The sequence below is a fragment of the Monodelphis domestica genome, chromosome 5, assembly GCF_027887165.1.
Source record: "Monodelphis domestica isolate mMonDom1 chromosome 5, mMonDom1.pri, whole genome shotgun sequence".
Classification (NCBI taxonomy): Eukaryota; Metazoa; Chordata; class Mammalia; order Didelphimorphia; family Didelphidae; genus Monodelphis; species Monodelphis domestica.
Window position 1 is genome coordinate 164990541 of NC_077231.1, and position 25614 is coordinate 165016154.

Genomic DNA, 25614 nt, shown 5'->3' on the forward strand with positions numbered 1-25614 from the left:
TATTCATCCATATCATCTAGATTGCCATATTTATTGCCATATAATTGGGCATAATAATTTTTGATGATTGCTTTAATTTCCTCTTCATTCTACGTGAGGTCTCCCTTTTCTTCTTGGATACTGTCAATTTGGTTTTCTTCTTTCCTTTTTTAAATTAAATTGTCCACTACTTTGTCTATTTTATTTGTTTTTTTCAAAGTACCCGTTTCTAGTCTTATTTATTAAATCAATAGTTCTTTGACTTTCAATTTTATTAATTTCTCCTTTGATTTTTTGGATCTCTAATTTAGTCTTCATCTGAGCATTTTTAATTTGTTCACTTTCTAGTTTTTTAATTTGCATGTTCAATTCATTGACCTCTGCCCTCTCTAATTTGTTAATATATGAACTCAAAGATATAAATTTCCCCCTGAGTACTGCTTTGGCTGCATCCCATAGATTTTGAAAGGATGTCTCATCATTGTCATTTTCTCCAATGAAATGATTGTTTCTATGATTTGTTCTTTAACCGATTTTGGAGAATCATATTATTTAATTTCCAATTAATTTTTGATTTGCCTCTCCATGAACCCTTACTAATTATTATTTTTCATTGCATTGTGATCTGAGAAGGTTACATTTATTATTTCTGCTCTTTTGCACTTGTTTATAGTGTTTTTATGACCTAGTACATGGTCAATCTTTGTGAATGTACCATGTTCTGCTGAAAAGAAGGAGTATTCCTTTTTGTCCCTATTCATTTTTCTCCACATAGCTACTAACTCTAATTTTTCTAAGATTTCATTCACTGCTCTTACCTCTTTCTTATTTATTTTTTGATTTGATTTATCTAGTTCTGATAGAGGGAGGTTCAGGTCTCCCACTGGTATCGTTTTTCTATCTTTATTTCATCCTTGAGCTCCACTAGTTTCTCCTTTAGAAATCTGGATGCTATGCCATTTGGTGCATACATGTTGAGTACTGATATTTCCTCATTGTCTATACTACCTTTTATCAGGATGTAATTACCTTCCCTATCTCTTTTAACTAGATCTATTTTTACTTTGGCTTTGTCAGATATCATGATTGTGACTCCTGCCTTCTTTTTATCAGTTGATGCCCAATAGATTTGGCTCCATCCTCTTACTTTTACCCTATGTGTGTCTATCTTCCTCATGTGTGTTTCTTATAGACAGCATATGGTAGGGTTTTGGTTTCTAATCCACTCTGCTATTCGCTTCCATTTTATGAGTGAGTTCATTCCATTCACATTCAGAGTTGTGATTACCAGCTGTGTATTTCCTACCATTTTGATTTCCACTCCTAGTCCAGCCCTTTCTTCTTTCACCATTTCCTTCTACACCAGTGTTTTGTTTTTAATCTGTCCCCCTAATTCCCATCCTTATTTTAATTCCCTACTAAGCCCCCTCCCTTCTTATTCCCCTCTCATTTTCTTTACAGTCTCTTTAAACTACCCCCCTACCTTCTCCCTCCCTTGTATTGGTTCCCTCCCCACCAGTTTTTTTGTAACCCTTCTACTTCCTTATAGGGTGCAAATCAATTCTCTGGCCCAATGTATTTGACTGTTCTTCACTCTTTGAGTCCATTTCAATGCATGTAAGAATTGAGTATTTCCTATCTCCAAACTCTTTACCCTTCCAGTGTATTGATGTTATCCCCCTCTCCTGCCATGTGCTTCTTCGTGACATAAATTTACCCCATTTTGTTTCTTTTCCCATTTCTCTTAGCATTAATCTCTTTTTTTTTAACTCTAGTTGTGTGTGTGTGTGTGTGTGTGTGTGTGTATACATATTTATGTCTTGGCATTTCATCCTATGCAGTTTGTCACTGTTCCCTCTAAGTAGAGTTCTTCTAGCTACCCAGGTAATAACAAAATTTTTTAAGAGTTACCAGTATCCTTTTTTCTTATAGGGATACATATCATTTTAACTTATTGGGTCTCTTAAAAAAAGGTTTTTTTGTTTGTTTTGCTTTGTTTTTCTTTTTTCCCTCTTTCTTAATTACCTTTTAATGATTCTCTTGGGTTCTGTGTTTGGGAATCAAATTTTATGTTCAGATCTGGTCTTTTCTTTACAAATGCTTGGAATTCTTCTATTTCATTAAATGACCATAATTTCCCCTGTAAGAATATAGTCAGTTTTGCTGGTAGTTGATTCTTGGTTGTAGACCTAGTTCCCTTGCTTTCTGGAATATCATATTCCATGCCTTTCGGTGTTATCCTCACTGTAGTTCCATGGTATCTGAATGACTTCTTCTTAGCAGCTTGTAATATTTTTTCCTTTGTCTGATAGTTCTTGAATTTGGCTCTAACATTCCTGGGTGTGGTCAGTTGGGGATTAAGTCCAGGAGGTGTTCTGTGGATTCTTCCAATCTCCACTTTTCCCTCTTGTTCAAGAATGTTGGGATAGTTTTCTTGGATAATTTCCTGTAGGATGATGTCCAGGCCTTTTCTTTTGTCATAGTCTTCCAGTAGGCCAATGATTCTTAAGTTGTCTCTCCTGGAACAATTTTCTAAATCTTTTGCTTTATGAATGAGGTGTTTCATATTTTCCTCAATTTTTTCATTCTTTTGATTTTATTTTATAATTTCCTGCTGCCTTGTGAAATTGCTTGCTTCTAATTGGTGTATTCTGGTTTTCAAAGACTGAATTTCATCCCTGGCTTTTTGGTCATCCTTCTTCTTTTGGTCTGACTTTCTATGGAGGTCATCTTTCATCTTCTTTGTCTCATTTTCAAGCTGATCAATTTTGGCTTTCAAGACACTATTTTCTGTTTCCAGATGACTTATCTTGCTTTTTAAGTTCTTTTCCCATTTGTCATCAGCCTCTCTTAATTGTGTTTTGAATTGTATTTTGAGTTCTTCCAAAGCCTGTGTCCAATTCACTGGAGTTTCTCTGTTTTTAATTGGTGTTTCTTGATCCTCCTCTGTTCCATTTGCTCTTCGTTCAGTGCTTGGATAGAAGCTGTCAATAGTAATTTCTTTTTTCTTCTTCTATTGTTCGCTCATATTTGCCCCTTCTTTTCCCCCTGTAGTTGCCTGCACTCTTGCTCCTCTCATTATGTGTTGGATCTGTGGGTTTGGGCTTTTCTGTCAAACTTCACCCTTGGAGCTTAGCAAGGCTCTCAGAGCAGTCTGTGGAGGAGGGGTGTTGGAGCTTGAGCTTCCCTGCCCTTTGAAGGCTTGATAAGATTAAGTCCAGCTGAGTTGAACTTGCAGAGTTGGATGTGCCCCGAGGCCAAAACCTCGGGAAGGGGAGGTGTGGGGAAATATGGAGTGTCTCTGCTGCCTGTTCTACGCTTCTTCTCCAACTGCTTCCTCACAGCCTGTGTTCTACACCCTGGGCCTGGCACCACTTTGCCTGCAATGTACTCCCTCCAGACTAGAGCCCTTGCCTGCCCAGAGAGTCCAGCCACTGCTGGAGGCTCAGTACTGCAGGTGAGGGAGGTATCCTGGGACCTTTCTTCTTCCTTCCCCTTAAAGCAGAGTATTCTCAAATTCAGGCTTTTGGGGGGCATACCTTTTAAGTTAGTCCAGCAGGAGGGTTTCTTGACTCTGTCCTGTTGTTAGGTTTGGTTTTCAGTCCCCTGGGAGAATTTTGTTTTTAATCTGTAAGGAAGGGTTTTCAGAGGTCTGTACTTTCGCTGCCTCTAAGCTGCCATCTTGACCCCGCCCCCTGGATTCTTTAAGTACCAACTAAAATCTCATATTTTAAAGGATATTTTTACTGACCACTCTGAATTCTAGCCTTCCTTATTTTAATTATTTTCTATTTATTCTGGATATAGCTTATTTGTAAAAATCTGTTTGCTTATTGCCTCCCCCATTACACTAAAAGTTCCTTTACAGCAGGCAATGTCTTTTTCTTTTGTTCCTGACAGTAGGCCACATTAGGTCAATAATATGTGATTATTAATTATTGACTCTTATTCATGATGAAAGGGAGTGTGCCACTTCCAGAGTTCTTGTGCTTCATCTTCTTGTTGGTGGCAGTTATTGAATAGCTATTTCTAGCAGTGATAAGGAAGGTGGGTCTCCTTCTCCACAAGGATTTCTTTCCTCAAAGATGGATATGGGGGCTAAACTGAAAACAAGTCTGGTGGTCTGGAAGATACTGTTATTTCCAAGGTTCTTTGGTTTGGTGTTCTTAAGTGTCTCTAACAGAGTCTGGGTAAAAACAAAGGTCAAATGGTGGTAGTAGTGGAGATTGTGGTAGACTGACTAGATTGGCACATGCTGGATCCTGTCTTTCCCTCAGGATGTTAAAACTGCTTCAGTTAAGCTGGTTTTCCTGTTTATTCATTTATTGCAAAGATTTGCAGTTTTTCCCATTCTCTTCCTCTCTCTCACTTATCTTTGGAGGGGGGAAAGGGGTGTTGAGCAGTACTTATGCCAAAAATAAAAAGAGCAAATGAAATATTTCTATGTGCAGAGAAGATAACAGAATGAAGTTCAGAGGAAGCACATGCAAGCAAGAGCATTTTGAAATAAAATATAAAATTTACTATATCCTTTTTTTAAAAGAAAGAAGAGAGAAATGCAGATTCACAATTCTACAGAGAATTTGATGCTTCTGGTTTTGTGTTCTGTTATGTCAACAGACAACAAAGCAACAAACCCATCAAAGTTCATATCTACCTTGTGTCACCAGATTTTATAAGAAATCAAATCAAATGTGCCTTTTTGGGGTATTTAGTGCACAAAAAAAGGAAAGAAAAGTATTTATTTATAGTAAATTATATAATAGAAGATCCTCCTTAAATAGAATCTTTTTTTCCCTCATATTCTAGCAACTTGAGCATGAGAAAAGAAGAATTTTCATATATATGTAAGTTATTTATACATACATTCTTTAAGTACCTATCATGGAAGACACTCTGCTTTGTTATTTCAAAACATACTTCAAAGACTAACTTGTCATTATAATGTAGACTAGTCAACATGACAACATCTTTTAGGTATTCTCGTTTTGGATAATTCAACTGTAAATAGTATTAGGAGTAATAATGAGTATCTTTTCCAAGGAATAATTAAAATGCCAAGAAAATGAATGTCCCTGTTGGTTAGGTGAAACTCTTTTGCATAAAGAAGCACGTAGGACACAGCATTGCTGTTTAAAGGTACAAATAGGGCCTTGGAATAACCCATAATTAAAAGACCTGAGTCCCAGAGCTTCCAATCCTTTGCATTTTGATATGGGTGCAATAAACTGTGTCTAATAGAGAACAAGGTTTCCTTATCTGTGAAATAGAGATGGTAATATTTATATTATCTACTTCATAGGGGTGCTGTGAGGAAAGAGCTTTCTAAATCATAAAGTGGGATATTACCTCCTATTAGAAGGTAAGATTCTTTTTTTTGCTTTTTTATTTTGAGCCACCACCACTTAACACTGCCAAAAAAAATTCTTATTGATCAATTACTACAAATGAAAGTTAAATATGAATGAGTACCTGGACAGTTTCTTCCTTTTTACAAGGTATGCTAAAATTAAAATTAAAAAGACTAAGAAATACCTGAGAGTAAATTACTCTTGGATGCTGTAATTCTGATTCTTTAGCATTAGCTTTTTGGCAAAAGAGAACTTTCATCAGTAACTACAAATGCCCTGAGCTGGGAATCTTCTTTGGTTACTATCTGAAATATTTCAAGAGGATTTCAGAATTGCAGCTACCATAACTAAGGTAAGGTTGGGATGAGGATAAAAGTTTGAATACTGGATCCAGCTTATTAGTCATATGACTGGATAGTTCATTTAATTTCTCTGTACCTCTGGTTTCTAATACATAATATGGATCATGGTGTTTAGAGTCAGAAAGGACTTTAGATCGTCACGTCCAACTTCATTTTATAAATGAGGAAACTGAAGCTCAATAAAGCTAAGTGAGTTATCTGAAATCTGACAGATGCAAAGGAAATGGATTGATGAATCTCCCATGAAGCTAAGCATACTCTATTACAGCTTCATTCTGTGGGACATGTGCTCCTTGACAACTCCTAATTGGTCCACTGGTATCAACGACTGGAGCAGTACTGAAGATAACTGGCAACTGGGACAAGGGGGGTAACTCCCTCAGTAGGTTACAAAGCCTCTCTCTCTTTGGAGAACTTGTTTCTGTTACTCTGGCAGCTCTCCCTTGGACCTTCTAAGATCTCAGGGGTAGTGAGGGCTGGAGAAAGAATTTTCCAGCAGAAACAGAGTCTACAAACAAATGGCAAGAGGAATATGTGCTGCCCCGATAAGTTTAAAATTTGACTTCAAGTCCTCAGCTGCCTCTACAAAACACAAGTAACTAAACAGCAATCCTGATAGATATTTCTGGCATTTAGATTGGGGGTTCTTAACTTTTTTGTGTCACAGACTCCTTCTAGCAGCCCAGTTAAGCCTAAGGACCCAATTTCAGAATAATGTTTTTAAAATAATTGAATGAATTGGTAAAATTCAGTTAAAAGTTAGTGAAAATGGCAGTATAATTGTTTTTCTCATCCAAGTTCATGAACACACTGAAACCCTAGGATGTCTGGTTTTAAACCTAGGTGAAGAACTTCTTTAGAGACCTCCCAATATATTCCAGATTTTCTAGGTTCCTCAGTCTGCACTAGTCACCCAACAAGAGGGGCTTCCTGCTACTACACAAGTTCTTAGATGACCATTGAGATCATTCTGAACCTGAAAGGACTCAAAGGCCATTACTGGCTATCCTAAAGATATGAATCTTGCAAATTGCTCAAATAAAAATCTGAGATAAAAATATGTTTATCATTTATACAAACTGTTTTACAATTAGTTGTTATTTCATGTTTAAAGTATTAATGTGGAGTTCATGAGTCTTGGATATTAACATTTTTTATAGCAAAGGAAGCAGTCATTCTCCTTCTGATGTTTATTTTGTACTTTCAGTCCCTTTTCTAAAAGGAACCCCATTAATGTCCTTTTGAGGAGACCCTCAGTATGAGCCATACTTAAGATTTGTTTTGGAGATTTTCCTCCAATGTTCTACTCCAAGGTGGTGGCATCAGAAGCAAGTGAGAAAGAAAAAAAAGGCTGACCACTCTACTTTGGGGGCTAGTTTTCCCCCAGAATGAAGCTGGATTCTACTTAGTCCACAACAAAAGTCTCTTTTCTGAGAGGGTTTTTTTTTTTCTGGGCAGCAGCAAAGTGGGGATATGAAATGAAATCTTCTAAACCTAAATCCAATACTTACATTTCCTATCTTATAGAAATATTCTCATGAGATGACCTTACAAAATGAAAAATGCTTTATAAATATGAGCTGTTCCTGGTACCAATATAATGGCATTAAAGTGTTTTCTACAACTGGCATTTTGTCATAATTACAAAAATAACTTCTAATCACAATGAGATCTCCATCCCTACAATAATACCTCTAGGACACAGGTGAGTTAGGGGAGAGGGTAGGGGGAAGTGGCTCTCCCACAGGGAAGTCACTAAAGAGATGGTTTCAGGAGAATTGAGATCACCAGAGCATGCATGGACATTCTGTAACTGGTTCTAGTTGGCCAACCACCGAGCTGGGAGGAGCCTTTTTTTTATCCCATAGCAGGATGCATAGCTAGAACTGCCAGAATCTTTAAAAGCGTCTAATTTCATTTCCAGCCATCTCTTTTTGCTTAATTACCATACAAAGGAGCAAGTTCAATCATTTATTCACACTCGGCTTTTGGTGAAAGAAAGGGAGTAAAAGTCATGGGGCCTTCCTATTCTGAAGTTAATATAACCCCCCAAAAACAATCCTGGGTCCTTGGCTTTTTAGTTCTTTTCTAATTTAGATTCAGAAAATGAAGTTTCTGACCTTAAGAGTTTCAAAGGCCAGAAGCACAAGCCACATGGGAATCTGGGCCGTTATAGCTAGTTCAAGATTCCAGCTCAGCTGAAGCTAGAAACTATGCTGTCTTTAGGTAAAAGCAATACAATGTAGAAACTAAACTAATTTTTGAGAATAATTCTTCCTTCCATAGAAACTGAAGTGCTATCTTGGATTAATCATCCAAGAAGGGGTGGATACTACAAAGACAATTCATTACATTGTTTATTACCCAGTAGAGAGTTGGACTCCATAATGGGCAGGTCTAGACTAATTCACCTCAGCAGACTCTAAATAAAAAAGGCTTCCTGCCTATTATACAAAGACTGCCTGACCCAGACAATAATTCAGAAAGTCATTTCAAGTGAAGAAGATTCTGTAAACTGTATCTCAACAGTTAGTTCAAGTAATGGAATAAGACTAAAGCCAGAAGCAATTCCTTTCCTGTCTGACACTTCAACAATAGCAGTTCCTGGGGTACATAGACAATCTTTAGAATATAATAACACTGCCAACTTTGCCAAAAAAGCTATTACATAAAAAGAAATAAAAGTCTTGCCATAATATAATTTTATTCTCTCAGAGATACAAAGGGATATAATGGGGAAATCTTTCAACCTTTGAGTAAATCTATATTGGGAAAATAGTGCTAGATCTTACCAATACCAGTACTACCATAGTTCTCCAGAGAAATACAAACTGCAAATAATCATCTTTTAAAAAGTATTCAAAATCACTAATAATCAGAGAAATATTAAAACAACTCTCACGCTATTGATTCATATCCTCTAAGTGACATGGTAAAAGGTAAAAAAAAAGTAAATGCTAGAATGCAGTCAGGGAAAAGACATATTCCTCTAATGGAGAAATTATGAATTGATCCAACTATTTAGGAAACCAATTTGGAATTATACAAGAAAAATCACAAAAATTTGCTTTATCCTTTCAGTGATCCCACTGATCCACTATAAAAGAGGTTTTTTGACAAAAATCCTATTCAACTCAACAAATATTTACATTAAAGTACAGAAATGAAAAAGTCTTTGCCCTCAAGAAAATGATATTCAAAAGCGGGGAGGGAGATGTAATATGTACACAAATAATCCCAATATAATTTGAAGAGATAAAGGGGAGAAAACCAAGACTAGGGAGGCCAGCAAAAAACAAAACAAAAAAACAACCCTTCCCTAAGAGGTGGTACCAGAGGTGAGTCAGAATATCAGAAATGAGGAAGGAGTGCATTCCATGTAGAAGCACAGGGGAGGAGAACTCGTATCAAGTGCCAGTTTGACTAGAACAGGAGTCAGTAGAAAAGACATAACAGAACTATTTTTAATAGCCAAATGCTGGAAACAAATCATGAGTCTTTCAATTGGAGAAAGTGGAAAAATTATGCATACAAATGTACTGAAATGTTATTGCACCAAAGGAAAGGAGAATAAAGATTTCAAAGAAATATGGGTTTCTTGGGGTCAGCTAAGTAGCTAAGGGGATTGATAGCCAGGCCCAGAGACAGTAGGTCCTCAGTTCAAATCTGGCTTCAGACACTTCCTAGCTGTGTGACCCTAGGCAAGTCACTTAACCCCCCACTGCCTAACCCTTACTATTCTTCTGCCTTGGAACCAATACTTAGTCTTGATTCTAAGATACAAGGTAAGGGTATTTTAAAATTACTTTTTAAAATATTTTTTTTAATTTTCAGTGAAGTGATGTATATGTGATGATAATGACCAAACAACAATTTGCCCAATTACTAAAACTATAACTTTAAAGAGTAACAAAACATTAAAAACATTGAATAACACTAATATTAACCTATAAGAAATTCACAGTCCCCTACTATTGAAGCATAAGGCAGTGTGTTGTTATAATGAGATCACTCTGTGCCTTTTACTTGTTCAGGAGTATTATACATAGTAGGGTAATCAGTGCTGCCTATTGCTAAATTTTTTATTTTGTTTTAAAACATAATTTGGCAATTTAAAAAATTAATTTTTAAAAATTGTTTTCACTGACTGGAAAGAATTTAGTTTCATCATGAAGAATCATGAATATTTCTTTCTTCTAGATTTCTAGCTAGTAAATAAAAGGAAACTATGTTTATGAGAAATAAACTATTAAGATTGCCTGAGAAATCAAATGCTTCCCCCTCACTTTCCACAAAATATTCTACTATCTTTTATCCTTGCCCTCATAATTCTACTCCCATATACAATAATTTTGCCCTTACGAAAGATATTTCTAAATCCTTACAAATTAATAATCATATTTATAGTTTGTTTTTGTAAGTTACATAATTTTCTATTTTACATGGCCAAAAAAAGTAAAATTCAAAAATTTAAATAAATAAATTGTTTGTCCTACCTCAGAACCCAAAAGTTTGGAGGAAAGTTCCAAGGAGGAAAATTCCTCTCATGTCAACAAATAATAGTTGCTGCTAAATTTAAGATATTTTGTCAAAATAACACCATAAGTTACTTTGCAAATAGCAATTTAGCATCTAAATTAGTCCTCTGGACAGGATTTTTAAAAGTAGCTTTTTATCTGTAAATAAAATATATCTGTATGCAATTTCCTAGAGTACAGTGACCACTTCACCTCCCACCTATCCCCCAACACCTCCAATAGTACCTGCTACAAAAGCAAGTAGGTAATAAATGAATGAAAAAAACTAATAAAAAGTAGACACAGCCTATTTGGAGTTAGTACAATTGCTTAACACCACTGGTTAATTTTAGACTGGCAATGGCAACCTACCAACTTATTTCACCACTAAGACGTCTGTTACTCAGTTTATATTTTAAAAGTCTGCAAGAAATTTGGGATATATTTGGCAGGTATGCAAACCCTTGACTAATGTCTCTATTTAGAACTCTTTTACAATGGAAAGAAACAGGTTTTAGAAACTAGTTTCCAGGATATCCTAAAATATTCCTTTTCCATTTCCAAACAGGAATGAGAAGCTTATTTATTTAGAAATACACAGGCCTATTCAAATAATATTTGGTTCCCTACATAAGTAAACTACATGTATTTTACTATACAAATGTTAAGTAAGGATCTCTATTTCGTTTTGAAAATGGTTACCATAGAAAAATTCAGCATGCCCTTTTGAAAATTCAATTTCCTAACCTATTCTATTCTCTATTTAGATAGTATTTGCTAAATTAAAGCTTCCAACTCTCAATCTTACTTCTGTTTGCTTCTTTCATAAATTTATAGCAATAAGCCTCTGTGGACTTAAATGTAGTAGAGCTCTTATCACTAAAACATAGCAACCTCCTCAAATGGATACTTCAGGTGGTCATTGCTTAATAGGGTACTGCTTAATGAATATAACACAACTTTAGGTAGGGGCATCTAGGTGGCTCAGTGGATTGAGAGCCAGGCCTAGAGGCAGGAGGTCTTGGGTTCAAATCTGACCTCAGACACTCCTTAGTTGTGTGACCTTGGGCAAGTCACTTAACCCTCACTGCCTAGACCTTACTGATCTGCCTTAGATCCAATACACAGTATTGATTCTAAGATGTAAAGGTTTAAAAAAATTAAAATAAAAAATATAATACAACTTTAGAACAAGCATATAAAGTTTTCTGATCAACTCAAAATATGTATAGCTCAACTTTTAACTGTCATATTTATTCCTTTCTCCTTATCAGAACTTAGGGCCATGATAGCAAACCTATAGTGTAAAGGACACTCAGAACCCTCTCTGTGGGCAACCCTGCAGTCGCCCACCAGAATTCTTTACTAGAAAGGGACTCGGGGTGGAACTGTTCCCCTCCCCCTCTCCATGCCCCCTGAGTACATTCTTTACTTCCCTGCCCCTCTGCCCATCACCCAGTGGGAGCCCTTCCTTCTTCCCCTGGCAGAGGTAAGGAGGAGAGTGGGGGAACTGGCACTTGGGCTGGGGGACAGGGGTGGGCGGCCGGCTCAACACTATCTCTAAAAGGTTCACCATTACTGACCTAGGTTATAGAATGATGATGACCAAAGATTTATAGCAAGGATCTTAGCTCTAGTATTGGGAAGGAAGCTGGTAAAGTTTTTATAAGCCTAAATTCATAAATATAAGTTCTGTAATTTCTTCTGCCTTGGTAATATCTCTAGTACATGTCCTATGTTAGGTTCAAGGCATAATTGGTGAGAGTGGGGGAGAGGAAGGTTCCAATTTCTTTAGCCTTCTTTAGGTTCTGCAGTCTGTTTAGGCTCTGAATTCCCTTCAGGTCCTCCTAAACACACTTCAGGCTGCTAAAGGAAAAATAAAGACTCCAGGAAGAAGACAACATGAGAAGAGCTAGCAGACTCCATCATGTCCCTATCTCTGGCTTGCTTCGCTAGAAACTTTAGGGAATTTCCCCGTGGTTGAGATCTGGTCACTTGGTTGAGTTGTTTCTTCAATCCTAATGGGAGAGTTCCTTCACTCTTTATTGCCTGGTATGTACTTTTTATTTTCTGTTTTCCTATCACTTGGATAATGGGCTTATTTGCTATTTACCATTATGTATTCATTGTTAAATTGGAATTTGGTGAGAAGTCAAGCTTTTGCTATAGAGAGTGGCATCTTCCTTCCCCCATTAATGAATAGCATTATCAGAATTGGCTTTAACCTGGAAACTACATCCCCTAGACCAGTGATGGCGAATCTTTTAGAGACCAAGTGCCCAACCTGCAAACCTCACATAGCATGTGAGCCTCAGCCTCCTTACCCCAGACAGGGGGGCTGCTGGGCAGAGGGGTGGGTGATGGGAGAAATGTCCTCAGGCATGCATGGAAAGGCAGAAGGGAGCAGCCCTTTCTGGCATGCTCTGGCACATGTACCATAGGTTTGACAACAGGGCCCTAGACTAATGCTATTTAAGGGAGAAGGTAGATATAATTCTGACCTAGTACCTCCTCTCTCTGAGGAGAGAAGAGTGGTCGAGCTTCTGGTTCCTACTTCCTGTTTCTCCACAGGTACGAATGAAGGTCTCCCTTAGAGAATGGAATGAGGGAAGGGAGGGAATGTGTTGGTGATGTTTTTCTACTTTGTTTTCACTGTCTGTCTCCCATTCCTGGAATGTTCTCTCTATTCAGGTGGCTTTCTTCAGTTCTTAGCTAAAGTCCGTCTTCTGCAATTAGTCTTTCCCAATCCCCTTTAATGTTTGAGTCCTCTCTGTTGATGATCTCCAATTTATCCTGTATTGAGCTTGTTTATACATAGCTGTTTACATGCTATCTCCTACATGAGACAGTGAGATAACACTCACTGGCTTGACAGTAAGAACAGTCTTTGTATCCTCAGCACTTAAGAGTGTATGACAAATGATAATAGCTTACTACAGGAAATATTTATTGACTGACTGGACTGTAAGATAGCAGCAAGTAAATGCATTCCACTTCTGGAATCAAATGGGATTATCCACACTTAGTTTGAAGGATAAAGATTTGATGTCTGAAGGAGTTCCTCATACCTTCTCATATAAATAGCTTGCCAATTACTTCCATATTCAGACATTAAATTTTTAACTGCTACAGATGGATGATTGTCTACTTAGATTCCATTTCTCCCAGTCAAAAGCAGAGAGACTATAATAAAGAGGCTGTACTGACCAAGTTTCTATATTATTTAATAATTAAATGGGAATGACTAAACTAAATGTTTGTGACATTCTTCACACTAATAAAAGTCTATTTCTGAAGAATTTTAAGTTGCTTAATATTCATTAAATCAACATCAAAGTGCTAAGGATTTTAGTATTTCCATATTTTAACTCTTAATAATTAATGAGGCGAGAAAGACTTTATTAATTTAAACATTCCTCTGTAGCTAATTAGCTTTACTTGTTCAGCTGTCCTGAAGAAGGTTGCTAGGTAGTAAAGCAAGGTTTTACTCCAAAGGTGTGCTATGTTCTCTTCTCATTTCCCTTATTCCCATCAGGGACTTGTTTTTGTGAGCACTCACTCACTACTATTTAACTAACAAAGAATAATAGCTCCCAATATTCCCAAGGCATCCCTCTAAGAAAAAGCAACTACAAAGAGAAGAGAAGGCATGGTGAAGGGAGGGAAGAGGAGAAGATGGTAAGGAAACAAAGATGAGAAGAGAGCCAAAAAATATTTAAAAATATTAAAGTTTATGAAGAAAACAGATGACAAGAGAGTCAAAGAGACTGAGAAGTAGCTGTCAAGATAATGTTAAAGAAACCAAGGATGGAAAAAGGAATCCAAGAAGTAGATCATTGCCAAACTGAATTTGGTGGTAAGGAAGTCAAGCTTTCAATACAGAGAATGGTATCTTCCTTTCTCCATTAATGAACAGCATGATCAGAAGTTTAGCTCGAACCTGGAAACCATGTCCCCCCAGACTAACACAATTTAAGATATAATTAATTATTTTCATTATTATATTACTAATTATATTTAAGATATACTTCTGGCCTAGGACCTCCTCTGTCTGAGGACAGCAAAAAGTCAAGCTTCTGGCTCCCATCTCCTGCTTTCCTTCCTGGTAGAAATGAAATTCAAAATATACAGAAAAGATATAGAAAATTCCAAAAAGGATGAGGCTTAAGATCACCAGCTTTAGTAATTAAGAGATCTTTGGTAAGATTTGAGAGAGAAGTCTCAGTATAGCAATGGGTTCAGAAGTTAGATATGGAGTGACAAGTGAAGTAACAACATGTATCCCAAAGATATCAAAGATAGAAAAGTGCCATATATACTACAATATTCATGGCAATATTCTTTGTAGTTTTTAAAGAAGTAGAAATGAAATCAATGTTATCAACTGGTGAATAGCTAAAAAAATTATGGCAGAAGAGTGTAATGGAATATTATTACACTATAAAAAATTATGAATATGAGAAAACCTGAGAAATATAGGACTTATTAGAACTATTCCAGAACAAAGTAAACAGAGCCCATAGAGCAACACAAATGACCACAAATAATATAAACAAAAACAACACTAAAGGCAACCAAATTCAGGTTAATTTTAATGAGTAACCTTGGTGCTAAAGAACAAATATTGAAATGCACAGCTCTTCTCAATAGAAAGTTGGGAGAATACATTCATATACAAATGTAAATTAATTATATTCAAAGCTGAAGCTCTTTCTTCTCCCTAATATAAGGATCTTTATGCATTATAAGTTTTCCCCCATTAAGGAACCCCAGCTCCGAGAATATAGGTTAGTATTCAATTTGTACTTTTACTTAAGAGGACATCCTGAGACCATTTCCCTGGCAATGTTCAAGTAAATTAGATATATCGAGAACTCCCTTGACATACTTAAAGCCATACCAATGTTTATTCATCTACAAAACCCATGTAGTTTTAAACATCTCCCCCTTTTTTGCCATTTACTGAGGTGTGCAAATTAGGAATTTATCAAGTGTCTACTTAAGTCCAAGTGGGCAAAGGTATGTTCTCAGATAACATACCTTCCCAATTCCTCTTAATGAATTTTGAGTATCAACCTGGGGAAATGAGCATTCCAATCTTATGCTCCTTATCCCATTTAACCAATAACAAGACTCAAAGATCATGAAGTTTACAAGAGAGCAAAGGCAGAAAATATCATCTTGTTTCCCCCAAAAAGTAAATGTTCTAGGACACCCTGGGAAGCAAGGAAAACTAATGTATGTCAAAGATGAGACATTTCCTATAGAAAGGGGGAAACAGGTAAATTGTTTTTTGTATAAGATGATTTAATGAAAACTTGAAGATTTTCAGCATTTCCCATCGTATTTGAAAATAGAAATGTTATTGCTCTCCATTTCAAGATGCCCATTATATCTTTAAGATACCTAAATCTATTGCTCTTGCCCTCATAATGCTTTTTTAAAAAAAAAAAAAGAGTAAGTTTTCTTTTATAAAAGGCTCAGCTTTCCTCCCCACTCTTCACTACTTCTCTTTCATTACTACCTCTTTTCCCTACTCTGTTTGCTGTAGTCTGGCACAAATATATTATTGTATGACTAATCTTTCTTATAAGAAGGGATTTAGTGGGATGGACTATTTATAGTTGGGACAACTATCAGTCCTATTCAGGTTACTCAGTCTCAGGCTTAGTATTGTGAATCTTAAAATTTCTGAGACCCTACTTCATAAGATTTGGTTAAGACCATTCCCCATTTTAAACAATGAAGGAACTTAGATCAGGAATGTGAGACCTCTACTCCACCCCTACTTAAGCATGCTTTAGGGGAAGAAACTCCTTGATGAACAAGGAAAAATACTTAGACCCATACTTATAGTAAGGCAAAAGTTCTTAAGCCCTGCCTGTTTTTAGATATAATACAAAAGGGTGCTAAGTACCTATAAAGGTCAGGCAACTTATGAATTTATAAGGAGCAAAGAGGTGAGAAACTTACTCAGAGGTTTTTCAGGTGTGAACTTAATCAAAAGTTTAAGTCTACTCAGGTGTGAATTAAGAATGGTCTGTCCTTTGGAAAAACGTCTACTGTGATTGGTAGATGTGAGAACTTAGGGGAGGTGACATAGGAGAAAATTCCCTTTAAAAGGAGGTCTCCGGAGATTCAGCTGGGAAAAGCTGAATTGGAGGAGGCAGCTGGTGTCTCTCTCTGAACACTAGAATCTTGCTTGGACAAATCTTGTGGTGAGTGGATAAAAGACTGACTGATCTCTCTCTTAGGGTTTTCAGCCTAGGCTGGCTCATGCTGGCCTAGGCTGGTCTAGCCCTTTTTCTCATTATTTCCTTTTTTTTTCTCTCTCTCTCTTTCATTAATTCCTCATTTGTATTAATTAAAATCTCTATAAAACACAGCTGACTTGGGTATATTTAATATTTGGGAATTTTTCCCTGGCGACCAACTTATATTTGATTTAAAACAAGACACTGTCTTGAAACCATATTTTCTGCTGTCACAATTTAAGCCAACCACTCTTTTATCTGCCCCAGTTTATGACTCCCACTATTTTAATCATCACAGTATATTAGATTCATTCTACAAATAAGGCCACTGATTACTTGTATTTTAGAAGGCAAAAACCAATCATACTCAGGGTTATTTATTGGCCCAAATTTCTTTATTTTTCATGTTCATTCTTTATAGCTGTGACAAAAAAATAAACTGCTAGTGTTCATTAGCCCCCCAAAACAGGAACACTCCAGACTGCACTTCCAACTTTCTTGGACTTTTCACCCACAATGCTTCAGAAACCTCTTCATCCTACAATATTACCCTAACCCTAAACTTCACACATGAAAGTGGCCTTTCCACTCTGGCCTCTTTCCCTGTGACTAGCTAGTCCCTCCCAGAACCTCCAGTTAAAGGAGGAGGCCCAAGTTAGCCATGTCATCATTCTTCTCCAGGCCATACTTCTGACGCTACCAGACTTTCTCTATAATAGACCCCTTCTCTCTCACCCTCACTGAATAACTTCATCTTCCCTCCCCCTTTTCAGCTTCTTTTGTGTCATCTTCTCCCATTAGAAAATAAGCTTCTTGAGGACAGAAAATGTCTGGTTTTCTGCTTTTAATTGCCTTCCCTGACTTTAGCACAGGGCATATAATATATTAAGTACTTAATAAATATTTTTTATTTAACTCGTTGACAATATCCACTATCTTTCAACCTCCATGCTCTTTCTATTGCCTCTCTATTACTGTGAGTTAAGCAAGAAGTAAAATTTTGATGTTTCTTTTTTATAATTGAAATGCTTTAAAAAAATTAAAATAATGTTCAGGAGGCAGCATGATCTAATGGAAGGAACACAGACTTTGGAGCCAGTGGACTTGGGCTTAAAATATGTCTCCAACGCATGCTATTTTTTATGGTCTTAGAAAAATCATGACCTCTCCAAGATTCCATTTCCTCATGTATAAAATGGAGGTTGGCATCAGGGGAGATGGTAGTGGAATTTGAACTAGAATCTCAAATGTACCTTTTAGCTCAAAAGTCTTTGATCACCAGTGTTACTATTCTAAGTTCCCAAGCTCTTTGTATCTTACTCATCTTCTTTCTGTTACTGATCTCATGACATGGAAGCTACCTCTTTATTACCTGATAACTATGGGTCATTTCCTTTTTTACCCTGACTTGGCCCTCCAGCAGTATGATATTTTTAACTTGAAACCTCACCATCACAAAATAACCTCCACAATTTTTTATAACAAATCCCTTACATCATATTTTCAATGAAAACCCTACAATTATATTTTAATTCAAACATTCAAATCTCCTAAGATCCCTTCCCCTTAAGATATACTATCACCTCCACAGGGAATAAGAGCATTTTCTTTCATACTCAAAAGTAACTAAACAAGTGATGCCTCCCCTGGCTACTCAATATCCCAACATAAATAAAAAAACATACTACTTCCTTTATTACCCACAGTAACACCCTCCCCCCAATTATTTCTAAAAGGTTAGACATTGAAAATTACTTTGTTTCAATATGGGGTTTCAAATTCTGGTTCATTTATGCCACCATAGCTAGAGATAAACATGTAAGCTTATGTAATGTCTCTGTATACTAATTTTAAAACTAGGCATAATCTGATAAAGGAAATTCATTTTTCAAACTCTTATTAGAAGTAGAAATATATTTTCCCATGAAATTAGAATCACCTAAAAATGTCAAATGAAAGCCTGCTATAACTACAGATGACATGACATTGTGAAATGCTATTTATATCATCTTTGAAAAGAATTTTGTTTTTACCTACTTTTGAGTTTCACTAGACAATCTAAAATTATACTTGACAACTTTTTTCTTGAAATTTCAAACCTGATTTGTCAATGAATCTGCAATTTCAATGGTTCCCTCAACTAAATAAGATTGAGTCTTCCACACCTGATGCTGATTTATAGGTTATGTGTATTAAAAACTAAATATTAAGCATTAGCTTAAGGAAACAAGTTAAATAATGCTTGGTATTATTTTTATTTAGCACATTAAATACAGAACAATAAAATATTCTACTTTAGGTAGAAAGAATTTAATTTACTAAGTCAATGATAACAAACAAGTATAATCAAGAAATCCAAATTACATATTTTTCTATTATTGTATTTCCACTGAACATCAGTTAGAAAATTCAGAATGTTAGTCTACTGAAAAACACCTACTATAAAAAACACAAACATATTTATAGGTTTTGCCTTTCAATGATTATATGTCTAAATATCATTTGTTTCTTTTCCAACCTTCTTCTGAATATTAGATCATGCACCATAGATTTAATTAGCAGACAGATGTCCTATATAATTTATTTAGTACATTTTATTTTAATAAAATATCTGATTATTAATAGTTCATCTGTCCCTTTATCAGAGTAGCATTATACTTATGTAGAAAAATATTTTTTTGTATTTAAAGATTCTTATACTAAGAACTTAAATCTCAGAAGTTCCAAATGTGATCAATACTTTAAAATTAAAGTCTACTTTCTTGTTTGAACTTAGGGTAATATATCACAAAAGAAAAGACTATTTTATTCATTTCTCCTCTATGCTTTCTATATACCATCCTGAACTTAAAGTTGAGTTTCAATAAAAAAATTCCAAAAATCCATTTTTAAGTATTTTCAATAATATTATAAATTATATAAATGTAGGAGATGAGAGAAACACTCACAAAATTAGAAAACTTAATTTAAATGCATACTTATGTAACTGAACTTAATGTTTTAAAGAGTAAAACATTTAAAATAACTACTAGCTTACCTTCTTTTGATACCAGACTATAGCATCTGTCACTTTGGACGCCATTTATTCCAGTGAGATCACACATTAGTCATTTTAGGCTGTGCAGGAAAGAAAAAAAGACATACAGAGACAACTTTATTTCCACCTTCTAAAGGCAGTCTGAATAGCAAGCATATAATACCCTGGTTACTTGCAGAGCAAGGGGTGTAGGACTATACTTACATTACACCCTTCCTCATTACTATTTTAGCAACAGGCTTTCTTGGTAAACAGAAATCAGTTGCCATAATAACAAAGGGTTCTGCTTCAATATTGCAGAGGATACCTTCTACAAAACACATTGTATGATACAATAATATACTCATAAAATACATACAGAATTTCTTACAGTAATTTTTAGTATTCCATATTTAAGTTTGTTTCATATTTGTCAATGTGAAAGCAAATTATAGTGTTGCAATATAAAAATTCTATAAGTACCTTTTGCTTAGAATCATGAGGCTAAAAAGATGTTTTAGAAATCATACATTCCAATATACCACTTTCTTCTGGAAAACTTCCTCAATAGATCTGGTTTTTCCATCTCTGCTTTGAACATTTCAAATGACAGAAAATTCTTTAACTTGCAAGGAAGTGTATTCTATTGTTATTATTGAATGTCAGAGTATTTTTCTTTTTATTGAGCAGAAAACTGTCTCCCTATACTTTCTATCTACTGATTCCAGGTCTGTCCTTTGTAGCAACACAAGATAAACCTCCTCCTGATGGCAGTTCTTGAACTATTTAAAGAAAACTATCATGTCCAACATTCCTCTCTCTTTCCCATCTCCAAGCTTAACCTTCTTTTCTTCAAATTTAACTAGATCACTTGCATTTGAATCTTGATTCTTGACTTGCTTGGGTAAACCTGAGCAAATCATTTAATAACTCTTAGTCCTTAGTTTCCTAAACTCTAAATTAAGGTAGTTGGGGCCAAATGACCTTTAAGGTCTCTTCTGAATAGAAATTTCTGAGTCTATGAACATTTTCCCACATGGCATGGTTTCCAGAACCCTTATAAACCTTATTCACCTCTGGATGCTAATTGTTCAACTTCCTTAAAGGCTCCACCATTCTTTGTCTCAAAGGTTTGTAACCTGCACATTATCTTTGACTCATCACTCCCTTTCATTCTCATAATCAATGAGACCAAATTTTGTCTCTATTTTCATCTCCCTCAACCAAACCCTTCCCTCTACTCACAAAGTCACCTTTTAACAAACAGCTGCCAAGATGATCTCTCAAGTGCAGCTCTGGCCACATCATTCTCCAATTCAATAAACCAGAGAGGCTCCAAATCATCTCTAAACTAAAATATAAATTCCTTTGTTTTTAAAAATTCTTTACAACCTGATGCCAACCTATCTTTCTAATGTCAGTGAAAGTTACTCAATTTCCTGAACTCTATGGACCAGCCAAACTGGCCTTCCTACTCTAACTCAAAATACCCCATCTCTACTTTTGTGTCTATACACTAGCTTTCCTGCATACTTCGAATGCATTCCCTCTTCAACTCTACTTCATAGCATCCTTTAATTTTACCTTCTAAATGAATCCTTTTAAAAATTACAAATATACAAGCACTCATGTGCTTGGACACAAATGCAAGCGATCACACACATATACACACACTCACTCCAGATTTCCCCTCCCTAACTATTCAGTACTGATTTTTCAATTATTCTGTAACTAAGAGCCCCATCATCTGCATTGTCTGTTTTCCTAGGTTTCAGTTATTTTCTTTGACTACAAAGGGTCAGCTTCAGTCTGCACCCTGCAAGGGTCTATTGTGCTTTGACTTTCACTTTTTCCCCACATGCATTTCATTTACTCTAACTTATTTAGCTGGGTTTTTTTGGAGGGGGGGGTGGGCTAAGAGGCTGCTGAGCTAAGCAAAGGGACAGAGAGCACATATATTTGGATGGGGTCCTCAGGTGTTCACTTATATTTGCAGTTTCAGCTACCCAAGGAAGGTCTTAAGATGCTTCCCTCACAGATACAGGCGCCTACTCTGTGTGTGTGTATGTGTGTGTGTGTGTGTGTGTGTGTGTGTGTGAGAGAGAGAGAGAGAGAGAGAGAGAGAGAGTATTCTCTACATACTTATATTTACATAGTCTCTCCTGATCTAATGTAGGTTCCTATGAGGAAGGAATGATTCAGTGTTTTTTCTTTCTTTCCCCAGGACCTGGCTCAATGCCAGTTAGTAAGTTATTTAGTAAGGTTACAGGCATTCATGTAATGTATCTTAAGAGTGATTTTTAAAAAAAGACTATCACTTCTAATAATACAATGTCCTAAAGATTGGGTGATACAAAGAAGCAAAAGTCGATTAATCCAAGAACAATGAGTAAGTAATAATCTATAAACTAACTCAAAGACTTGTCAAAAAATTAGTAGAACCAAGTAATTATTGAGCAATATGAACTCTTTGGAAAAGCAGATGGTATCCTCAGTGTCACAGTTCCTGGTATAGACAAGGTAATTAATAAACACTTTTTGATTGATTGAATGCTAATGAAGACAAAAATGACCATGGAAATTGTGGAAGAGGCATGAAGGAAGAGAGAATTTCATGCATGCAAGACAGAAAGTGAAGGACCTCATCTGCCAATCAAAAAGTGGCATTCCAGATGGAATGTTCTCAGGAAAAGGCAGTTGGAAGCTAACCCAACAGCTGAAGAACTCTCTCTTGCCTTTGGAGAGGGGAGGCAAAAAGAAGGTTTTGTGTGGCTGATGGTGGTAGTTGAACCTGAAGAACTGATTGTATATTTGAGATTTGAGTTTGAAGGAAGAAGAAAGAAAATTTAAAGTTGTCCTCCCATCTCCCTGACAGACTTTTGTGTCACAGTTGTGACAGGACTGACATTTCCCAAAATCCTCCTAACCCTCCTTATAGATTAGGGATAACCCTATCCCTCTCACCTCATCTTCCATCCTATCCTATCTTCCCCAATAAACCTCCTTACTTGAGAAAGAGAACAAAAATGTCTTCTCTAAACCTCACAGTTCACCTTTGAGTTACATAGAAAGGTGGCTGACTGACAGGGGGGAGGGGAAGGGAGACAGGAAGGAGTGGGTGGAAACCTGGGAGGTGAAGTGTGGAGGGTAGGAAATATCTTGATCTATTAGCCATCAGTAGTGATCAATAGGCACCCATTGATAATATCCCTAGTATAGTATCTCCATTACAACTAGGCACCCTGAGGTTTCCCCTAGTATCTCTCTAGTCAACTCCAGCGTATCTAATTATTACAACTAGACACAGCTCTTGGTTACAAGTATCCCCTCTGTTACAACTGACATCAGAGTATCCATTTATTACAAAATATATTAACTTTTTGCTGAATTTTATGCTATATGTAATTTTTTCTTTCCCAATATAATGTGAGCTACTTGATGGTAGTTTGTCTTCAACTTTTTTATGTGTTATCCCTAGAGCTTAGAATATTTGACTGACATTTAATAATCACTTAAAACTTAGCTAATTACTGCTTTCTCAATAAAAACAATGTGTTTAAAAAGTATAATTAAATATTACTTAACTTTGATACTTTTGTTGAGACTCTTCATGTAAATCAACTGGCAATTCAGAAAAAAGATCCCTTGACAGGGGCAGCTGGGTAGCTCAGTGGATTGCTAGTCAGGCCTAGAGACGGGAGGTCCCAGGTTCAAATCTGACCTCAGACACTTCCCAGCTGTGTGACCCTGGGCAAGTCACTTGACCCCCATTGCCTAGCCCTTACCACTCTTCTGCCTTGGAGCCAATACACAGTATTGACTCCAAAACGGAAGGTGAGGGTTTAAAAAAAAAAAAAGATCCCTTGTCATAAGTCTAAATTTCCTAACTTCTGGGTTCAGAAAACACAAATACCCTATGTATTATACATATAGCTTCTTGAAGATAACAAATGATGAAATTAATAATCAGTTACTAAAAGCTTCGCCAAAAGTAGAACTTAAAATTAAGTTTGCACCTCCAAAAAATAAAGGAATTGAAATCATAGCATTTTGTGATAGATCTCATAGATGTTAGTTCTATGTTCTTAGTAAATCTTCTGAGAACTATCAAATTCTAACAAGCAAATCTGTTGAGGTCCACAACAAGGTCCACAACACTATTATGCCACCTATAAGTCAGTAACACTCCCTGTATAGGAACAGGGAAGTTTTTCTCTCCTTTTTTTCTTTAAATATGTAAATAATTTGGAAGAGGAAGAAACAATATATGTAATTAATTGTTATTATTACAAAATGCAAACAATTGCCCAGTTGCTGAAACTACTCAAAGGTTTTGATATTCTCAAATACATATATGCCCAAGAATTATCTTCAGATTCAGAGTGAAATAGACATTTCACTTAAGTACAGGCAATACAAATCAATAACCATGAGATAATCGGCTTTTTAGAGACCTCATTTCAAAAGAATAGATTACTTCTAATATTCCTTCCAGCTTAGAATTTCTTGTCTTAAATTCTATAACAGCTTAAGTAGCTACAACATAGGGTTTATGGATTATGTTGATATGAGTTAATGATTCACCTGTTTACTATCATAAATTAAGATATTAAAGTCAATCTTTTAAAAGACTTAGACTGGGATAAGTTCTTGTTTTATGAATCAAAGATCATGATCAATTACTGATATAGTTGTTTTTATGTGATATAAACATAAAGCTATAGCTGCCTGCAAGTGTCACACTTCAATTTTGGTATCAATGGATCAATTATTTTGTACTATTTCCTCTTTTCAAAATCTTCTGCTTATGTAGTTAATCAATAAGCATTTATTAATTACATAACCAAGTACTGTGCGAGTCACCAGGAATAGAAAAGAAAGGGAAGCAATACTGATTTTCAAGGAACTTACATTCTTTCTTTATCTGTTAACTAAATTAGGGATGTTTCATGCATAATGTGAAGCATGGTTTTGGTACCAATGACTGGAGGGAAAAATATTAAATTACTTTAAAGTTTGCTTTTATAGAATCTTAGTGCTGTGGAATAAAGCCTCCATTTAAATGCATTGCACTACAGAGCTATCCTATTAATGTTAAGAGATTTACTGTGAGGCCTAATGACATTAAGCTTCTCTCCCCTATAGTTCAATAATCATTCCCACTTTGGGACTTTTGTTAAAGATGCTCCTTTCCAGGTAAAATGCTCTTTACTCATCAAAAAATCTATTAATTCTTCTAAGTTTATCTAAAAATCCCACCTCCTCCATAAAGTTTTCTCTGGCTACTCTAGATAATTCTAAAATCCCCTGAGTTCAAGTTTTAGTCCCGGTATTTAATAGTTGAAGTTTTTTGAGAATGCCACCAACTCTACACATAAATTTCCTCATCTTTAAAATAAGGATAACAGTACATAAAATGGCATTGAAGGAAATAACAAAATTCATTTGGAAACATAAAGGACCTAGAAGATCTTGGGGAAACTGTGAAAAGAAGTAGGTATGAAGGAGGAAAAGCACATCCAGATTGCAAACTATCCAAACCAATCTAGGAATAAGAAAGTGCCTACAAATTAGGGAAGGGGAAAGAATGTATGATATAGGAATATATAGGAATATTACTGAGCTGAACTTTTATCAGTGTAGTGTGTAATATTTATTAGTAAAAGATGGTGACTATGAAGAACAGGGGATAAGGAAGGTCTGTAGCACGGAATGGAGGAGTTGAAGGGTGAGATGGAATATGGCTGCCAGTGAGGCAAAGGAGAGAGATGCCCCCTGCTGAGAGGCTATATTTTGAACAAAATGGGGTATCCAAGAAATGAGCCACTTATGATAGCCTGTGGGGATGTCTTCTCACTGGATTGCTGCCAAAGTTGCCCCAGAGCAGGTAAATACGGACCCTCCTGAGGAACAAGGCTTTCCCCAGAATTTGGTCACCCCGCAGGGGTCTGATAAGGAACGTTTGTGATTGGATGACTGAACTGAGGTTCAGCTCCCTCTATGCCCCAGAAAAGATAGTCCACTTATCTGATTGCGATATTCAGATTGGAGAGGTATCATGGAAAAGGGAAGAGGGATGTCCTTAAATAAGGTTGGAGTCTCTCTCAGCTTTGGAACTGAGGCCAGGCCTCACAA

General features: G+C 36.0%; 1 protein-coding gene across 3 annotated transcripts in view; it reads right to left on the minus strand.

Annotated features, from left to right (window-relative positions):
- The window catches only part of PHTF2 (putative homeodomain transcription factor 2), a 170427-nt gene that overhangs the window by 115379 nt on the left and 29434 nt on the right, over positions 1-25614 (minus strand). For all 3 annotated transcript variants that reach the window (XM_007504048.3, XM_056799501.1, XM_056799502.1), the window contains exon 2: positions 19501-19580. In XM_007504048.3, coding sequence (XP_007504110.1) covers positions 19501-19545 — 45 coding nt within the window. In that variant the 5' untranslated portion in view covers positions 19546-19580. The remainder of the gene's footprint in view (positions 1-19500; positions 19581-25614) is intronic.